Source organism: Lethenteron reissneri, chromosome 35 (genome assembly GCF_015708825.2).
Source record: "Lethenteron reissneri isolate LAM-NWPU_2019-01 chromosome 35, ASM1570882v1, whole genome shotgun sequence".
In the NCBI taxonomy this organism is placed as follows: domain Eukaryota; kingdom Metazoa; phylum Chordata; class Hyperoartia; order Petromyzontiformes; family Petromyzontidae; genus Lethenteron; species Lethenteron reissneri.
In genome coordinates, this window is record NC_083813.1 from 2,456,419 (window position 1) to 2,476,686 (window position 20,268).

General features: G+C 43.9%; 1 protein-coding gene across 7 annotated transcripts in view; it reads left to right on the forward strand.

The window, feature by feature from the left end:
- The window catches only part of ADCY2 (adenylate cyclase 2), a 297,759-nt gene that overhangs the window by 78,777 nt on the left and 198,714 nt on the right, over positions 1-20,268 (forward strand). For all 7 annotated transcript variants that reach the window (XM_061565554.1, XM_061565552.1, XM_061565553.1 and 4 more), the window contains 2 exons: positions 7,399-8,745; positions 14,609-14,806. In XM_061565554.1, coding sequence (XP_061421538.1) covers positions 8,557-8,745; positions 14,609-14,806 — 387 coding nt within the window. In that variant the 5' untranslated portion in view covers positions 7,399-8,556. The remainder of the gene's footprint in view (positions 1-7,398; positions 8,746-14,608; positions 14,807-20,268) is intronic.

Here is a 20,268-nt window from a genome sequence, read left to right on the forward strand (position 1 = left end):
AGACAGTGGCACATACATACACACATAAACAAAGACAGTGGCACATACATACACACATAAACAAAGACAGTGGCACATACATACACACATAAACAAAGACAGTGGCACATACATACACACATAAACAAAGACAGTGGCACATACATACACACATAAACAAAGACAGTGGCACATACATACACACATAAACAAAGACAGTGGCACATACATACACACATAAACAAAGACAGTGGCACATACATACACACATAAACAAAGACAGTGGCACATACATACACACATAAACAAAGACAGTGGCACATACATACACACATAAACAAAGACAGTGGCACATACATACACACATAAACAAAGACAGTGGCACATACATACACACATAAACAAAGACAGTGGCACATACATACACACATAAACAAAGACAGTGGCACATACATACACACATAACAAAGACAGTGGCACATACATACACACATAAACAAAGACAGTGGCACATACATACACACATAAACAAAGACAGTGGCACATACATACACACATAAACAAAGACAGTGGCACATACATACACACATAAACAAAGACAGTGGCACATACATACACACATAAACAAAGACAGTGGCACATACATACACACATAAACAAAGACAGTGGCACATACATACACACATAAACAAAGACAGTGGCACATACATACACATAACAAAGACAGTGGCACATACATACACACAAAGACAGTGGCACATACATACACACATAAACAAAGACAGTGGCACATACATACACACATAAACAAAGACAGTGGCACATACATACACACATAAACAAAGACAGTGGCACATACATACACACATAAACAAAGACAGTGGCACATACATACACACATAAACAAGACAGTGGCACATACATACAAAGACAGTGGCACATACATACACACATAAACAAAGACAGTGGCACATACATACACACATAAACAAAGACAGTGGCACATACATACACACATAAACAAAGACAGTGGCACATACATACACACATAAACAAAGACAGTGGCACATACATACACACATAAACAAAGACAGTGGCACATACATACACACATAAACAAAGACAGTGGCACATACATACACACATAAACAAAGACAGTGGCACATACATACACACATAACAAAGACAGTGGCACATACATACACACATAAACAAAGACAGTGGCACATACATACACACATAAACAAAGACAGTGGCACATACATACACACATAAACAAAGACAGTGGCACATACATACACACATAAACAAAGACAGTGGCACATACATACACACATAAACAAAGACAGTGGCACATACATACACACATAAACAAAGACAGTGGCACATACATACACACATAAACAAAGACAGTGGCACATACATACACACATTAACAAAGACAGTGGCACATACATACACACATAAACAAAGACAGTGGCACATACATACACACATAAACAAAGACAGTGGCACATACATACACACATAAACAAAGACAGTGGCACATACATACACACATAAACAAAGACAACATCCCCCCCTTCAACTTTTGGGGGCAAATGGCTTTTAGCGAGCACTTATGAAGGAAGGCACAACACGCAAGTTGGTGGGTTTCCAGCACCACCTTTGTATCCCTAGTAATGATGTTTAGACATCACACTCGGTACTCATTTGACGCTAAGTCGACCTAGGGGAGGCCCAGGACCGATTCAGATAATCGTTATTGGTGTTGGCTGTGAACGGGAATCAAATTCGGATCGCTGGATTCATAGTGCAGCACGCTAACCATGACGCTACACCCCCCCAACACACAAAGACACATTAACAGCCATTCTACAGACACAGATAAAGTTCCCCTATTAAGCATAATAGACCATAGTGGAAAGTTCTGTTTGTGAACACCTACTGAGGCCAGCATATGAGGAGTCCGTGTATTCAATATCATACCCAGCCAACGATACCTTTTAAACACCGACTTGTGTGACGTGTTTCCATATGCGATGGGGAGACAGAGTTTGATAAGGGGAGGCCCATGCCGTTCCATAAAAGTGGAAGGTAAAGGTGCTGCCCTGCAATTTCTTCCTCATGCCACTGCTGGGGGCGGAAGGGCCTCCACTGCAGGGAGCTCTGGACAGCCCATCTCAAGGGTATTGTTTTGCCTACTCTCCAGTGCCGGCCAGATGGGAGATACCCACACTTTACCCCACCACGCACGACCTGCAGATCGAGCCTTGGCCAACCCAATTGCCCTGCTGGGTGGAGACAGGCGGGAGGATAAAGAAACCCGCACTGTCGTTTCACCTGCCACGCCGGGAAGTTCGATAAGCCACCGTCGCACCGTGTAAGGGGCCGTCCATAAATGACGTCACGTGATTTTGGACGAATTTTAACCCCCCCCGAAAATAAAACATGCTTCAAATCTCTTTAAACTAGTGTCATTGTAGTGGGTATTTAATGTTGCGCTGCACTCTGATGTTGTTGGAGAAAACATTTATTAAAATTTATATTTAATTAAGTAGAATGTGTTGTCTATATTTATTTAAAGTTGCGCATTTTGATGTGACGTCACGTTTCTCAACCCCCCCCCCCCCATCGTCACACATCGTCACAAATGTCTGACCCCCCTCCCTCCTAGGTACGTGCAGTCATTTATGGACGGCCCCTAAGGCAAATAATTGAACTTAGGTCATGACCATCATGGGTTGTACGTATGTACGTTGAACTTATTTTGCACCTTACGTAACCAACCGTGCACATCGGAGGTATATGAAGTGCTGGCTAAGTTTTTTTGTGGATATAGTCGATGCTTACTATCATCTTTTGGAGCCTATCATCCATAAGGCTAAACTGGGGTTCTTGTCATCAGCAAACACTCGAGCAACCCACTGTTTGCACGCACCTATTCACATGTTTGCCACGCGCTAATTTACCTCCATAAACACAAGCGCTCCCCATCTATATACTGATGCTCTCAGATACAAACGGCATACAGAGCAGAAAATAATTACAGTGAAACTCCTGCTATCTGTGACTTCCATTACCCATAGCCCGTAATCGATCCCAGAAAATGCCCATTACCCATGTCCATTTCACAGATAACAGAAGTTGCGCAGCCAAATTTGTCTTACTCTTGTTGATCTGCGAGTAGGAGGTGCACCCAGAAGCGGTAACGATGAGCTCTTGATTGATGCAGTTTCCGTGTATTTTACCTGACGGGAACAACTTACCGAGAAGCGGTGCTCAACTCATCCACCAGTGCAGCAAGAATCACACTCGTGGTCAACTGTGGATAGTAAACTCATCTTTGGGGAAGCACAGGCCTAGGTCCTGCCTGGAATCAGACCCATGTTCCTGGAGGTATGGTGCAGTGTGCTAGCTTCTATGCAATCACTCTCTAAAATACACACATTCACACGCATTTATACCGTACGTACACATGCAAGACAACAAAGGTTGATTTCCTCCAAAGAGCCGTATAGGCCATAGGAGCAAGTGCTGTCAGCAAGACACCTTGTATGGTTAGCACTGTTCATGAAGTGCTTATGTGACCAGGCCAATACCTATGTTCGCGTTTTGTCTTTGCTCACTCCTGATCGCCACACACTTGCATCAGGTTCTGACTGTAAACTGTAGTTGACCTAGTGAAGGGTTGGATCAGGCTCTGAGTAGAATTTCACCTGGTGACGAGGCATGTATGAGAGACACCAGTGCAGAAAGAATCACACTCGGTTGCTTTCGTTGCTCCAGAGTTGATATAAACTCAAAACGTAACTATTTGTATTTTACCAGGTGAGGCCCACTGAGCTATATAGCTCTTTTTCAGAAGCGACCTGGCCACAATTGATAGCTCAACACTCTACTACGCATGTTTCTAAATGTGGAAAGAAAAAACCACGGGGAGAGAGACGTACAAACTCCTAATATTCAGGCGTAATGGTCGGGATCGATTCCACGACCTCCTGTATACCAGGCGAGGTAGTTAACCGTGTTGCCCCTAGGCATATGCAAACGCCCGGACCGTGTACTTTGTAAGGTTTAGTTGAAATGGGGTCGGACCCAGTTCAAGTTCAGATACCACTTGCCACTGTTGTGCATGGATGGCCGGGAATTGAAATCCAAGTTGCCGAGATTGTAATCGCAATTCGTGAACCACTTGGCCACCTCTCCCACACATACACGCACGCACGAAGGGGCCCCGCGTGGGCCACCCCGCCTCTCTCTGGGGCTGCCCTGGGTCTCGTGGTTGGTGCTGGCCAGTGGCTGCCCGGTCGTACGTGCATATGTGTGCGTGTTGAACTTCTTTCGCACAATATGTGCTAATCGGAGGTGTGCCGTGGTGTCGCTCTCTGCCCTGCCTCCCATGTTTCCCCTGCCTTGCGCGTGGCCTCCCCTTTCCCCACCTTCTTTACTCATGCAGCTCCCCAGGTGTGCGAAGTGTCTTGAGACGCAGTTGGATGTAGCCCATCGAATTGCTTTTTTAACTTAACCAAGAACGAGAAATGAAATAGGTGACAAAGCCTTCACCGTTGCAGCACCAACTTTTTGGGACATCCTTGTATACACCCTTAACATCGTACATTCACCTTCAAAAAATATTCTGAAGCAGAAGATTAGTGCTGGATACAACCACATTTGCCAATGAGATTAGTAACTGTAATACCTACCCGTGTATCGATAGTTACATTTTAATGTGCAATTTTATTGAGGGACTGTGTGTTGTCTTGCTGTGGTCTGGGACAGTGGCTGTTGTTTTGCTGTCTTGCCCAAGCTTGCATTTCTTGTTGAAAGATCGGCAGGAATTGATGTACTCTTTCAATTTGTACTCATATTATTTATCTATTTTTACGTATTTAATGTTAGCGATTTGATTACCTTTTCATAGACTTTGCACTCCAATCATTGTTTTTATTGTTTGTTGTAACTTTCTGACCCACCCCCACTGGACATCTGTGAAAAACAGCTTCATAGCTAATCGGATTTTCTCCAGGATGAAATGAAAATGTATTGAAAGTGTTGTTGTTGTTGAACAGACGACCCTCTCTTCCCCCCACCCCAAACAAACGTTATTTTAATTTTATTATAGCGCGGCGGAATGCAGCTATAAAATTGATGCTGCCGTGATTAATTTTATTTTGGGGGGGGGAGGGGAAGGGTGGGAAGGAAGGAGGGGCAGATGCAACAGTGTTTTCTAGTCGAGGGTCTGAATCAACATTCATGGGTGTGTAATAAAATGTAATGTGTCTCTAAACGTGTCCTGAGAGGCCTGATTATGCTTGCACAAATGCAGAGATGAACAAAAGATGGTTGTGTGTTTTCCTCACACAAGTGTTTGTGCGCAAGTGGAGCGGTGGTGCAGTGGTTAAGGCACCGTGCTATGGAATGCTACGAAGCCGGCAACCCACGTTCGATTCCCACTCACGACCAATATCAGTGACGAATATCTGGACCGGTCCTGGTCAACTCAGCCTTGAATAAGAAACCTGGTGCGTTGTGTAAACATCAGCACTGGGGAGACAAAGGCGGCTGGGCGTGGTGGTGACCATTCACCCGACCGTGTGCTGTGCTCGCTAACAGCACTTGCCCCAAGAGTCTGTTAAAGGCTATGTGGGGGATCTTTGTCTTATATATACACATATTTTGCACACAATGCTAATTCTTTGCGTGCGAGTCCATGTGAATGTAAATCTGTCGACACAGGAAATCGAATACGAGTATAATTAAAACAGAATAAATACAACGTTTACTTGCAAGGATGCGAACACGGATGTTTGGGAAATCGTGACGAAAATATCCTCAATCAGGTCTTGTACATTGTGTGGGTTAGTGGCTAATTAATGGGAACGTACGTGGTGAATGATGGAGTTGTAGGGGAATCACTCTGCTTTCCAGGCCCTCTTTATCGGGATGGTGTTAACAAAGCACGTGGTGATGCTGAGTCAATGTCAGGGAAGCCCGCGACACTTTCATCTGTCAGGTGCAGCTCACATTACCTATTGCCAGGAAGTGCACCCACGTCACCTGCATATAAAGCGCAATGTGTACACCGCTGCACCCACTGTATTCGACAGGTGCGTACATTGATTCATAGCGATGCCACTAAGGCATGCATGTTTAAATGCAACTTTAAAAACACCCGTTGAAATAAACTTATCTTATGCCTATCGCTGCCTGAACATTCGCACAATAAATGCAAAGGGGAAAATGCCAACGATAAACATTCCCTGTTACCAATTAGACTGTGGTGGCAAATGTGGGGCGCTGACAATCTACGAAGGCCGGTGTGTCACTTGAGGGTACAATGTGGTCACGATAAACACATAACCGCCTTTGTCTCTCCAGTTTTACATGCCAGTAATCGAAGGAGGAGGGGGGGGGGTGATTGGTATTTAGTGCATGTGTGCTTATTTGTGTGTACATGTATTTATATTCAGCAATGTGTGCACATATGCACGGGGCACATAGATGATGTACATCATTGACTGCGCTTGTGCAGGCGTTCTCAACTTGACCTAAAGGATTCCCAGGACATATTCAGGTCCAACAATACCACTATCGTTGTGCTTGGCCAGGAATCCAAACCAGGCAGTAAAGATCAAAGTAAAATGCACTGAACCGAACACTTATTGTCCCCATGCCGGGACACATGTGCACATGACAAAGACCACCCGTATAGCCTTAACAGACTTTTTGAGCAAGTGCTGTTGGCAACTGCCTATGAAGGCCGGCACGACACACGAATGGGGTGGGTGACCAACACCACGCCTTTGTCTCCCTAGTAGAGATATTCACTATACCACGTACTCATTTAAGGCTGAGTCAACCTAGGGAAGACCCAGGGCCACTTCAGATATTCATCACTAGTGTTGTCCGTGGGTGGAAATCGAACTCGGCTTGCCGGGTTTGTAGCACGGCGCGCTAACTGTTGCGCCACCACTCCCCACACATGCACGCTCACACGTACGCACGCGTGCGCGCGTACGTTAACACGCGCACACACGTTCATGACATACGTGTTCACTAATGCACTGAAGCCGATGCACGCTCATGTGCACCCAGCTTGGGCGCACAACCAACTATCCACACCCCGCTGCGTGACAAATGGCAGCCCCGCTTCTGTTCTGCATGCCTTGATTTTGCATGCTGATTGTCTGTGCTTCTTTGTGCAGTGTTTTTCTTTCTTCCCTTGGTTGACCGTTTCTCTGCAGTGTCTCATGATCTTGCTTCCCTTCCCTCAACCTCCAACCCCACCACTACCACCACCCATCCTCCCTCCTTCCCACCTCTCTGTATCTAATGTGCACCCCGACCCCCTCGACCTCCTCTTGTCGCCTTCTATCCCAAATCCGCAACCGTTCTTCCTCTGTGTTTCCTTCGCAGGTGCACGCAGAGACCTCTCGGAAGGCGTGGGAAATAGCGTCCTTTAACCGGAGCGTGGGATAAAGAAAGAAAACGGAAAGTACAAACTGACAGCAAAACGAGCGCTTCCATTGGCATTGACGCTGAAGGCCGGTGGGCAGAAGGCTTCATTGCACATACACCTCCATCAACAAAGTACTTGGAATTACCATCGAGTCGTTTAATGAGAGACTCAACATGCGACCCAAATGGAGAAACAGGATGCTGCACAACGGTGGAATTAAGAAGAATCTCATGAAAGCCTAGGGGGACGATGCGTGCTGACAACTAGAATGGTCAGAGAGTGGCACTTCTGATGTAAAGCTGGCGAAACTTTTTTCACTGAACACTGCCACGGAATAAAAGCTCAGAGCGGGTGCTCCTTTTCGTGAACAGCTTTTAAAAGTTTCTGCATTCGGGCGTGGGTTTTGTTTTATATCATAGAGATATCGGTGGCTTCGAACCTATTACAAAGTTAATGAGCCAAATGGCAAATCGTTTTACTTAAAATGGAAATCGCGTCTCGGTATTAAAATCAACGTATATTAACGCAACTCTTTTGCAGTCAATGCAAGCAATAGAGGAACGCGCAAAAAAGTTGAACTCTGCTTTTAATAGTAGCGTATAATACGTAAAGCCGGCAGTATGTTTTCCACTGATAAGAAGTTGAAGGAGGAGAGTGTTTTAGGCATCCTCTCCAGTTTCAAAGTTTGCTGAGCACGACGCGTGGTGCCACTGCAAACCTGACTGAAAGTATAATAGTCATCAAGAAAATAAATTTATAAAACTGAGCCAGACGAATTGGCTGCTAAATACTTCTCTTTGTCCGCGAACGCCACACACATAAATCGCCGGACAGCCACAGACAGAGGCGTCCTCAAGAAAGCCGCCCCCCACCCTTGTCAGCACGTCGCTGACAGAGAACGAGGGGAGCAGCGAATCCCCGGCCACTGTGGCGGCTGCATGGGGGAACGTGGGCCAGGTCGGGGTTGACGGTGGGATCGTAGGACGAGGGGACGTGGAAAGGAGTCGTAGAGGGGGAGCCAGGAGAGTGACGAAGGGGTGGGAAGAAGAAGAAGAAAAGGCGGCGTGTGTTCGTACAGAACAAGTGGTGAGATCCTCGATCTACAGAAGGGGACTATGCTGCGGCGGCGGAGGAGACGGTATTTCCTTGATGAGGGCTCGAAGATGGCCAGGGAGCGTGCTTGCAACCAGCTCTACGAGTCGTACTACTGCATGAGCCAGCAGTTCCCACTGCTCGTCTTCTTCCTGCTCATCATCTCGGGAACGTGTGTGGCTCTGCTGGCCGTCTTCTTCGCCACCGGAAGGGTGAGAGAGGAATCCCACCGCTCGCTCGCTCGCTCCCTCCCAACCACCACGCTGCCACAGCTTCACAGCCACCCCAATAAGTAGCTCTCCCAAAGTTAACAAAATCCACTGGCAATGACCGCCAATATACTCACGGCATCGAGAAAGTGTGTGTGTGTGTTGTCTGAAGTACTGGAGGTATGTTTCTATGTCCGGAAAATGTGCACGCACACGAGCATTTGTGAGCCATATTTTTTCGTGAATTAGTTTTCAGAATGCAAGATGGCATATTCATAGAAAAGTGCTGCATAGTTAAACCACTTTGAAGTTTATGAAATTAGTGTTATTTTTTACATCAAAATTTAGTGTTGTTCTATTTAGCAATTGTAATATCAGCATTCGGACAGAGTGAATAATTTATTTTTCTTGTAACCTGATTACTATACATCTCCCAATTGTGCCTATCGCGTCAAAGAATTAAATGGAAAAAAATGACTATTCTACGACTGTCATAGACGGCAGAGCCGTCGCCTATGATGTTATATCGGGGAAGGGCCCCAAAGGAGACACCAACGAAATGATCTTAGTAGTCATTTTTGGAGTCTACAGGGACTCTGGGAGCCAACAACAGATGAAACGTCGTGATCTGCAAAGAAACAGTCCATCGTATGTCGGTTACGTAATACAGAGTACAGTTCATCGTTGTGTAAATGTACCCTTTGGAGCTTGAACACACTCTTTTAATTCATTGGTGGGGTTTTTTTGGTGCAGCTCTGGGCAACTGGGCTAAGACTGTTACGCTTATGAAACAATCTGTAATCACGGGTCGCCACACACTTGTGATTTGGTTTACGCCTCCCCTCCCCTAATTATATTCCAATCGTGCTCTCTCTGTTGTATCCTGAGACAAATACATTTCCATTTAGATCTCATTTTTGCAAGCATAGGCTTGTCCTGTGGTGGTAAACAGAGCCTGGAAAATGAAGTCAAAGAACTAAATCTGCAGTCTCTTCACTACACCTCTTAGCAACACGAAGTGGCACTCCTTTTGTATGCACTGCCACAAGTGCACATCACAAGATAACACTATGTAACACGATTTCTGTTCCTGGGTAGTAAGTGTTATTTTCTAATTGCTTATGCCTCAAAAGTATAGAAAATGGCTATTATTCCCCACGAACTTTGCTTTTGTGATCTGGTCTTTACGTGAAGGAATGACACTAATGCACACGTTATCTCATTGGAAATTAAATAGGTAGATTTCAAAATATCAATGTCCTGGTCACAAAAGCAAAGTTTTTAGGGAATAGTAGGCATTTTCTGTACTTTTGAGGCAGAAGCAGTTAGGAAATAATACTTACTACCCAGGAACAAAAAAGTAAAAAAAAACATTTGTTACACAGTGTAGTCAAGCACAACCTTTTTTTGCGGCCGTAGTTGGATCTTGTCGGCTAAATTTAAAACGATAGGGTTTACATTTTACATTGCTTGGTGGTTGGGCTTATACCTTCAACTTGCTCGGCTTGAGGATGCGATTTAGTCACAGGTGAATGCCCAGATTTAAATCCGGGTTCTCAGTCGTATTGGCACAGGGCTGTGGTGCATCCATTGTGACCTTATGAAGCCACCTCTGTGCAACTCTTAGTTTGACTTTCTCACACTCGGTGGATTATGTGCAATTTACGAGCGGAATCAATCTTCTATACCTGCACACTCGCCGGTCTGAGAGCTTTCAGATGGGAGATATGGGTGCCTACATGCTGATTGGTTTGTCGAGTTGCATGATGCATGCCACACCATTGTCGCAAAAAATCCCATTTTTTAAAGGTGAATTTTTGTCTTCAATTTGTACAAATCTGTGCTACAAGAGCAGGGCAAAAGAGATATGCATAACGTGACAGCAATGTTACTGCACATGTTTGTAGGTATGTGTACTGTATGTATGTTAAACTTCTTTCGCACCATACTCTTTGGTTCTTTCAGTAAAGCGGTCGTCATCAGCCCTGATGACGACCGCTTACGATCGAAACGTCGTGATTTGTTTTATTTTATTTATAACTACGTGACTTTACCGAAAGAACCAAAGAGTATGGATTCCTGCAATCACGAAAGCTTCTTTTCGCACCGTACGCCAGCCAACCGTGCTAATTGGAGGTGCGGTTTGCATGCCCCATTACCGAGTTTTCTTGAGATCAGATAACTGAAGCATAAAAGTAAAAAAATTATTACGTGAAAAAAAGACGGTGTTCGAATGTGACATCTGGTGGATAGGGCATGCAAACATCGAATGGTCTCCACGGTGGCAAGATGTTATTCTGGTTTGCAGGAGGTCATGGGTTCGATCCAGGCCCTGACGCCTGTATATTTGGAGTTTGCATGTTCTCCTCGTGGTCGTATGGATTTTTCTTCGGGAATTCCGGTTTTTCCCTCACATTTAGATACGTGCATTTAGAGTATATTGCTGCTCTAAATTTTCACGCGATAAGCCACTTCGTTGAGCGATCATTTGTGCTGGTAAAATAAAAAATGTTTTTTTTTAGTTTCATAGTTTAACATTTGCTAAAAGCAAGAGTTTTTTTTTATCAAGAGTGCTGTAAACGACAGACAGGGTAAGGCCTAATTGTGCTGGATGTTTAGCAACGTGTAGTTTTTTTGCCAATCTATAAATGTGGGGCTGGGGGGGGCGGGGCAGGATTGTATTCTCTGCAGTATTATTCAATTGATAATAAATTCCCCCTTACTTTCCCATGACAGTAATAAAAAGGCTTTTGGTAAATAATACAGAGAGCTTTTTAATTAATTCCGTGGGCCTCAGATATATATGCAGTGAGACACGAAGTGGAGAGATATGAGGCACGACAGCACTACATTATGTATCCATACATCATGCCAATTTAACGTTTACCTTATGCCATTAGCCAGCTGGGTGGTGGAGCATCTAATAATGCAACACGAGCAGCAGGTGTGAAATTAACTTCAAGCAATGTCCTCTCCTTTAGCAGCAACTAAAAAAAACCATCAACACTTTGACGTCTTTCGTGTTTGCGGGGAGCAGAGCGAATGTGACCTACATTTGGGAACAATAGGCATCTGCCTTCTCAATTGTTCTTCAGAACGAACAGTGGCATTCATCAATGCTGAACACAAAATAATAATTAGTGTCGTGGAATATACAGGTAACAGCATAGATAAGCAGACAAATGCATCTCCATATCTCTCTCCTTGTCTGATATATGAAGGGGACGTATTGTCTGGAGATAATAAAATAATAAAAATAAAACATAATATAATAAAATTCTCACGACGTTTCGGCCACAACGCAAGCAGCCGTCCTCAGGTGAGAATTTTATTATATTATGTTGAATTTTTATTATTTTATTATTTCCCTTCTACGTGACTTTACCGAAATAACCAAGAATACGAATCCCTGCAGTCACGAAAACTTTAAATCGAAACGTATTGTCTGCTTTATCCATAATAGAGGTTTTTCGGTGAGATCACGTAAATATAAATGCATCGTTAAACCTGCCACCACCCAACACAGCCAATTAGTAAGGTTTGTCACGTAAACAGAACATGCCAATTAGTTACTAGTACAGCACACTGGTGTGTTGGAGAGTGTACCCACATCTTCTTGGTTCTTTCGGTAAAGTCACGTAGAAGGGAAATAATAAAATAATAAAAATTTAACTTAATAAAATACAATTCTCAGGACGTTTCGGCCACAACGCAAGCAGCCGTCCTCAAGTGAAGAACAGGTCTGTTGGAAAGACAGCATTCTTCACCTGAGGACGGCTGCTTGCGTTGTGGCTGAAACGTCCTGAGAATTGTATTTTATTAAGTTAAATTTTTATTATTTTATTATTTCCCTTCTACGTGACTTTACCGAAAGAACCAAGAAGATGAATCCCTGCAGTCAGGAAAGCTTTAAATCGAAATTTATACCCATATCATTTACAATACTCTCTAACACACAACCGGTGTGCTGTACTAGTAACTAATTGGCATGTTTTTATTCACGTGACAAATCTTACTAATTGGCTGTTGGGTGGTGGCAAGTTAAACGACACATTTATATGCACGCGATCTAACCCAAAAATCTCTATTATGGATAATATTGGTCGCGAAAGCCTACTACATGTTAAATGTATCTGCTTTAGTTACTTGTAGTCTCCACAACGATGCTCATAATTACTTTGTGTTATGTATTTCGTCATTTTTTCGACAAAATAGGACCAACATCTTTAAGAGAGGGTCCTCACCAATTAGATCTTGGCAGTTCGCCAGCAATGATTCGCAAGCAACCCCGACTCTGCTGATGAGACGCCGCGTGTCAAAACCAGTCCAGACTGGTGCTGAAACTGAATCAATTCTGCTGAAATTATGCACTCCCGAAGGCCAAAGAACGGATGGGTTGCGTAAAAAAAAACCGATTATTTTTTGACGGAGAGACAGCTATATGTGGAAGAGACATTGCCTGATTCTCTAGTTTTTTCCTAAAAATCTGTGTTCTTTAAAAAACAAAAACATAAATTCCAGTTGAAAATCTAATTGCGCTATCAGTTTCATGAGCCGAAGATTCACTCCGGAGCAATGCATCACCCCATGATAGAGAATTGGCAACATTATGATATCACGTAACTATTTCTGAGATGTCTTGAAATTCTTCTTTTTTTATCGACAAAGCAGGATTGTAAAAAAATCAAGCGAAATACCAAATGTTGTGCAATCAATCATTGTGGGGGTCTCATGAGGCCAAATGTGTAATGTTTTTGCACACGTGTAAAGGAGGCCTCAGCAGCAAAATTAACAAAGAGCTTTTCACTGAAGCCAGTAACACAACGCATATCGATTACATTCCCAAGTGAGATCCGAGATCCCGTTTCCTATTCCTTAAGTACCAATCACCCTGTCTTCTCGAACCTTCTCAACCGATTCTATCCCCTTAGCCAATCAATCCCAAAATAATTCCCCAATGGGTCTCTAACTGGCCCTCAGTCTACACTTGAAATTTCACAGGCATTGAGCCCTTCAAATAATTTGACCGATCAGCTTCATCCCACTCACGGCTCAACACAACAGTGCGTGAGCGGGGCAGCTAATCACGTGAGTCGAAGCTCTCGGCTGAACGTGTCAGCTGTTGCAATTTGACAGCTAACCGATGGGGCACAACCTCATATCCATTTCAATGGCGACTATACCTGTTGAGTGCACTCACAGTATTCCTTACACCTATCTAAAGATGACCTAGCCTGGCAAACATGCTGTGGTGTGGGTGCCTGATTTACCAGCACACACATGATCTGTTGATAATGAACTGCATGCAAACATAAAAAGGAGACATCTCGTCTTAATGAGATCTTTTCTAGATATAAATAGTTGGCATCTATCATGAAACCCTACAATACTTTGAGAGATAAGTCACCTGTCTCCAGGCCACGTGTTGAAATTTTGCCATCCAGATGAGGAGACCATCTTCTAGAGAATGGAGCAAAGTCAAATGTTGATAATGATTTTTTCCATTTTTAGATAAGGTTCAAAGCTCTGTCCGTCCATCTAGCTACCCATTGCTTCATAATGCGGGGGGTCACAAGGACGCTCATAGAGATGATCCAATATGTTCCAAAAACTAGTACAAAATTGCTTTGCCATTAGGGACTTGTCTGAGTGGAAACCAGCCACATTGATGAAAGCGTTGCAAAAAAACTCCTGACACAAACCAGTGCTAAAATTATTATTAGCAAATATGCAAATGCCATAATAATAATTAGCGGTAATAAATTATGGCATGCGAATGTTGGACAGCGTTGCACAACCCACGCATGCGCACGATTTCCGATTCCACGTTTTGTTTGTTGAGTTGCTTTATTTTTTTTTCTCCCAGGAAGTGAAGAATCACCTGGCGTTCATCGTGACGGTGGCCACGGCACTGGGCGTGTTCCTGACCATCTTTGTGCTGGCATGCGTGGAGGCGGTATTCACGCGCCTCCTCCGTGTCTTCGCCCTGGCCATATGGGCCACCCTCGTGGCCATGGGCTACCTCTTCATGTTCTGCGGAGGCGTCGTCTCGGCCTGGGACCAGGTCGGTGCCATTCCCCCCCACCCCCCAACCCACCGTGGTCAAACCGCCTCGAGCCGCAGTCGTCACCATTGTTACCGTTGTTAACGCTCTCCCATTCCGAGACGTCTGCAAGTTGCGGGGTTGGATGTCCCGTTCAACCGCCGAATCTCGGGATGCGCGAGCGGTTATTAGCGTACATTTTATTCAGAGAGCCGTAGTAGCACCGCTTTTTTAAAGACGTTGCGCTTACCGCAGAGAACCGTAGCAACACGACCGCACTCTGTGATAGCCAGCGCCAAACTCTGCCACACACCCTACCGCATGGCCTTCTGGGAGCCTCGGTACGTCTTCTGACCTGAAAATGTAACCGATAAAGTTATTTTATTTCAAAAACTGATGACATACACGTATACCATCGGAATGAAAAACGGTTAAATAGAGTTTGAGGCAGTTGGAGCAGATGGAAGTTGAAATTTTTAAATAATGGTCAGGGATCAACTCACCCCATTATTCCTCCAGGGCAGGGGTCGGCAACCAAAATAACAAGAAGAGCCATTTCTTTCCAATTCGGTACAAAATTCAGTATTTCAAGAGCCGCAATGCATACGTACTCATCGTCAAGAAGCAGCCCGTAAAGAGCCGCATGCGGCTCCGGAGCCGTAGGTTGCCGACCCCTGCTCCAGGGTCAATCAGATGAGTAAAACTCATGGAAAGTCAAGAGCAGCTGTCCGATTGAAAATACTAATTAGAAATATAAATGTGCTTACTACAGTGCCAGACACTCGTCTAAAGCTGAGCCCAGCAACAGGGTCAAAAATCGAATGTCAACACCCTGGTGCAGTAAATGTCACTAAGTGGCAATGATGTAACCACATTGTTTACCAGGCTAGGTACACCTGGCCCCTGCCGGAAAGCTTTGCTGGCAGGAGGGCATGAAACAGACCCAGATGTGAATGAAATTATTAAGGAGACTGGACAATGCACCATCCACACACTCCCCAACCTGCTATTGCCCTGTAAATACATTGCAATGGATATAATCATTATTATTGTGATTCGTATATAAAGGCATGCAATGCTTCTCAAGAGATAATGGATTTCACTGGGCAGTCACACCCAGCTCAATAAGAGTCATTAAATTTAAATGTTACTCATTTGCGTGGTGGTTCACTCATTAATATTTTATATACGTATATATATATGGATTATAGAGCCTAGTATATCTGAATTGTGCTCGTGGGTTCACATTATAAGATGTCCTTCTGAAACTCCATTATTCCCCAGAGCATCACTTTGCATGGCAGAGAAATGCTCTGGAGGAGGATTACATCACAGGACTCATTGTGGAGTCACTTCTTAACCAATACCAGACGAGGTTCGTTTGTACTTTGCAAAGAGTTCTTTGTCATGTCACGTGTCCAGATTTTGTCTAACTTCTTTGCCATAAAAGATGGGTGGAATTAATTATAGGAATCATTGCACATATGTTGTTTCCCATATGCGTTCATGGGTGACTGAGCTCAAACCACCAACTAGGGTGGTTGAAATCTGGATTCAAACCCCCACGATTTCAGCTGTACTGGGCTCATTCCTGTGACACGGCCATCACGATCCTCCAGAGTTACCTGGCTGTCCCATACATTATTAAACAGCGAGACCTGTGATAAGAGAGGCAGCGTTTTTACAAATTTGAAGGCAGCATAGATGGGGGAGACAATGATGAAAAGCACAGAGAGAGGGGCGTTTTGATGAGCATGACAGGTCCTGACGCACTTGGTGCCTTGAGAATAAGCATTGATATTCAGAGATGCCACACGGGAATTGCCTGGCTTTGTTCACAAATTGTGTGTATGTGTGTATGTGCATGTGTGCGAGTGATTGCGTGACAAACCCGGTGAGCTGAGTTCGATTCCCAGCCATGGCTAACCATCAGTAAGTGACAAGCGATATCCAGGTTGACTCAGCTTTAAATGAGTGCCTGGCACCGTATGTAAACATGAGCACTGCAGAGACAAAGGTGGCTTGTCGTGGTTCTGGTCATAATACCCATTTCGTGGCCATTCTGGCCTTAATAGGTGCTCGCTAAAGTGCACTTCTCCTAACAGTCTATGGAGGTTGTATTGTTAGTTTTGTCTTTAATTTCCTTGTGGAGAGTATTGCTGCAGTGCTTAGGATGCTGCTCTCTTTGTTCCAGTGTTCTAATGTACAACATCGGTGGAACAATTTACTTGGCTTTTCTGTCAACAAGTACTTGATTTCGTATCTAACATCAGTACCGGGGATACAAAGGCAGCCAAGCGTACATCTGGACACACATTAACTTGTGTGCCGTGCCAGCCTTGGTAGGTTGCTCTCTAACTGCACTTGTCCCAACAGTATGTTAAAGGCTATATGGGAGATCTCTTTGTCTTTTGTATGTAAGAGTGTGTTTTCTTCATATCTTAAAATACGTTTACAGTGAGGGAAAAAAGTATTTGATCCCCTGCTGATTTTGTACGTTTGCCCACTGACAAAGAAATGATCAGTCTATAATTTTAATGGTAGGTTATTTTGAACAGTGAGAGACAGAATAACAACAACAATATCCAGAAGAACATATGTCAAAAATGTTATAAATTGATTTGCATTTTAATGATGGAAATAAGTATTTGACCCCCTCTTAATCAGAAAGATTTCTGGCTCCCAAGTGTCTTATACAGGTAACGAGCTGAGATTAGGAGCACACTCTTAAAGGGAGTGCTCCTAATCTCAGCTTGTTACCTGTATAAAAGACACCTGTTCACAGAAGCAATCAATCAATCAGATTCCAAACTCTCCATCATGGCCAAGACCAAAGAGCTCTCCAAGGATGTCAGGGACAATATTGTAGACCTACACAAGGCTGGAATGGGCTACAAGACCATCGCCAAGCAACTTAGTGAGAATGTGACAACAAATGGTGCGATTATTCGCAAATGTAAGAAACACAAAAGAACTGTCAATCTCCCTCGGCCTGGGGCTCCATGCAAGATCTCACCTCGTGGAGTTGCAATGATCATGAGAACGGTGAGGAATCAGCCCAGATCTTGTCAATGATCTCAAAGCAGCTGGGACCATAGTCACCAAGAAAACAGTTGGTAACACATTACGCCGTGAAGGACTGAAATCCTGCAGCGCCCGCAAGGTCCCCCTGCTCAAGAAAGCACATATACATGCCCGTATGAAGTTTGCCAATGAACATCTGAATGATTCAGAGGAAAACTGGGTGAAAGTGTTGTGGTCAGATGAGACCAAAATGGAGCTCTTTGGCATCAACTCAACTCGCCGTGTTTGGAGGAGGAGGAATGCTGCCTATGACCCCAAGAATACCATCCCCACCGTCAAACATGGAGGTAGAAACATTATGCTTTGGGGGTGTTTTTCTGCTAAGGAGACAGGACAACTTCACCACGTCAAAGGGCCATGTACCGTCAAATTTTGGGTGAGAACCTCCTTCCCTCAGCCAGGGCATTGAAAATGGGTCATGGATGGGTATTCCAGCATGATAATGACCCAAAACACACGGCCAAGGCAACAAAGGAGTGGCTCAAGAAGAAGCACATTAAGGTCCTGGAGTGGCCTAGCCAGTCTCCAGACCTTAATCCCATAGACAATCTGTGGAGGGAGCTGAAGGTTCGAGTTGCCAAACGTCAGCCTCGAAACCTTAATGACTTGGAGAAGATCTGCAAAGAGGAGTGGGACAAAATCCCTCCTGAGATGTGTGCAAACCTGGTGGCCAACTACAAGAAACGTCTGACCTCTGTGATTGCCAACAAAGGTTTTGCCACAAAGTACTAAGTCATGTTTTGCAGAGGGGTCAAATTCTCTTATTAAAATGCAAATCAATTCATAACATTTTTGACATGCGTTTTTCTGCATTATGTTGTCGTTATTCTGTCTCTCACTGTTCAAATAAACCTACCATTAAAATTATAGACTGATCATTTCTTCGTCAGTGGGCAAACGTACAAAATCAGCAGGGGATCAAATACTTTTTTTCCCTCCCTGACTGGAAACCGAGGTAGAAGTTATTTGTTGTTAATTAGCGTGCACTACTGTACTGTGTTTTATACTCATGTATTGCGGTCCCTTTGGAAATGAGGCCCGCCACATGCAGTAGGTTAGAGCAAACACGGCGCCTGGAAATGCCATCTAAGGGACATTTAGATTGGCGTGGCTTTGGCTTCCTTTGATGTTTTTTGTAAAGCCTCCACCCTTATGGATGTGGCTACTGGGGAAACTAGTGCAGCGGTGACACACCCACTCTTTTTTTCTTTGCTTCTCCAGCAGCAAGATCATTCTGAAATAGAGTCTGACTGTGTCTCGAGGTGGCTTTGTATCTCAGGGGGATGATGCCTATGTAGGAGTGATGAGCTGATGCTGCTGAGGTCGTGGGTTTGTGTCTGGGTTGTCTGGCCTGGAGGCACCTCCGATTAGCACGGTTGGCTACATACGGTGCGAAAGAAATTCAACATACACACACATACCTGTATTGAAACCATAATCTCGAGTTTAGTGAGTTGATGGTCTGAGAATTTTTTTTCATGAATCTGGGTTTTTCAGTTTCAGCTTTGGGGAAACAATGTCAGGGTTATTCTCATACTTGGAACGCTTATGAAAGGAAATTCCATTGATTACTCAATAAATTATAATTGAAAATAAAATCAAAGTAGTTATCTTTTTGGGGCCATTATCTGACATGATGTGAAAATTCCGAATGGAAATTAATTTCTTTCCTGACACGATGCCGATTACACAATTGTAACGCAATGGAGACGTAAACCATCGTAAAGCAAATTCTCGACAATCTGTGTCACTATAGTGCCGACATGAATGTATAAACAAACAGCAACTGTTGGATTTCATTTCCTCCTTCACATCGCCACCAAAAACTATTCGAATTTATATAGTGTCTAAATGCGACCGCACCTTAATTGATCAATACACCTTTATTCAGTATCATGCCTTTCGTAATAAAATGTCGTCACAAGAAATTTTACAAACACAACAAAACAGTATGAAGTAAGCAATACATAAAAACAAATTACGCGGCAAATTAACGATGTAGACATGCAAGACACTATCATAACAGAGCTCAAGTTGTCGTCAAGTTTTTATTGTAAGAAAAAAAACCAACACCCAAGGAAACTAAAACGGTGGTTCAGAATGTGATCCTGCCACACGATCGGCAGCATCTGGTGTGCATGCTCTCACAAGTGAAATTGAGAGTGCATTACTGGTAATGATATTGACCAAAAACAGAATAGCCTTGTGGCCAGTCTCACCAGCAACGGGTCACCTCTCGGTGAGACAAACTTGGAAATGGTTTGACTTATTTGGAATCCCAATGACTGATTTATTAGATTAACTACCAGGTGCACAGCTGTGAATGAGACACAAAAAAGCAGCTTTCAAATGTTTCACATGAAGCACAACATGTTCTTGGAAATATTTCCATTTTTCGA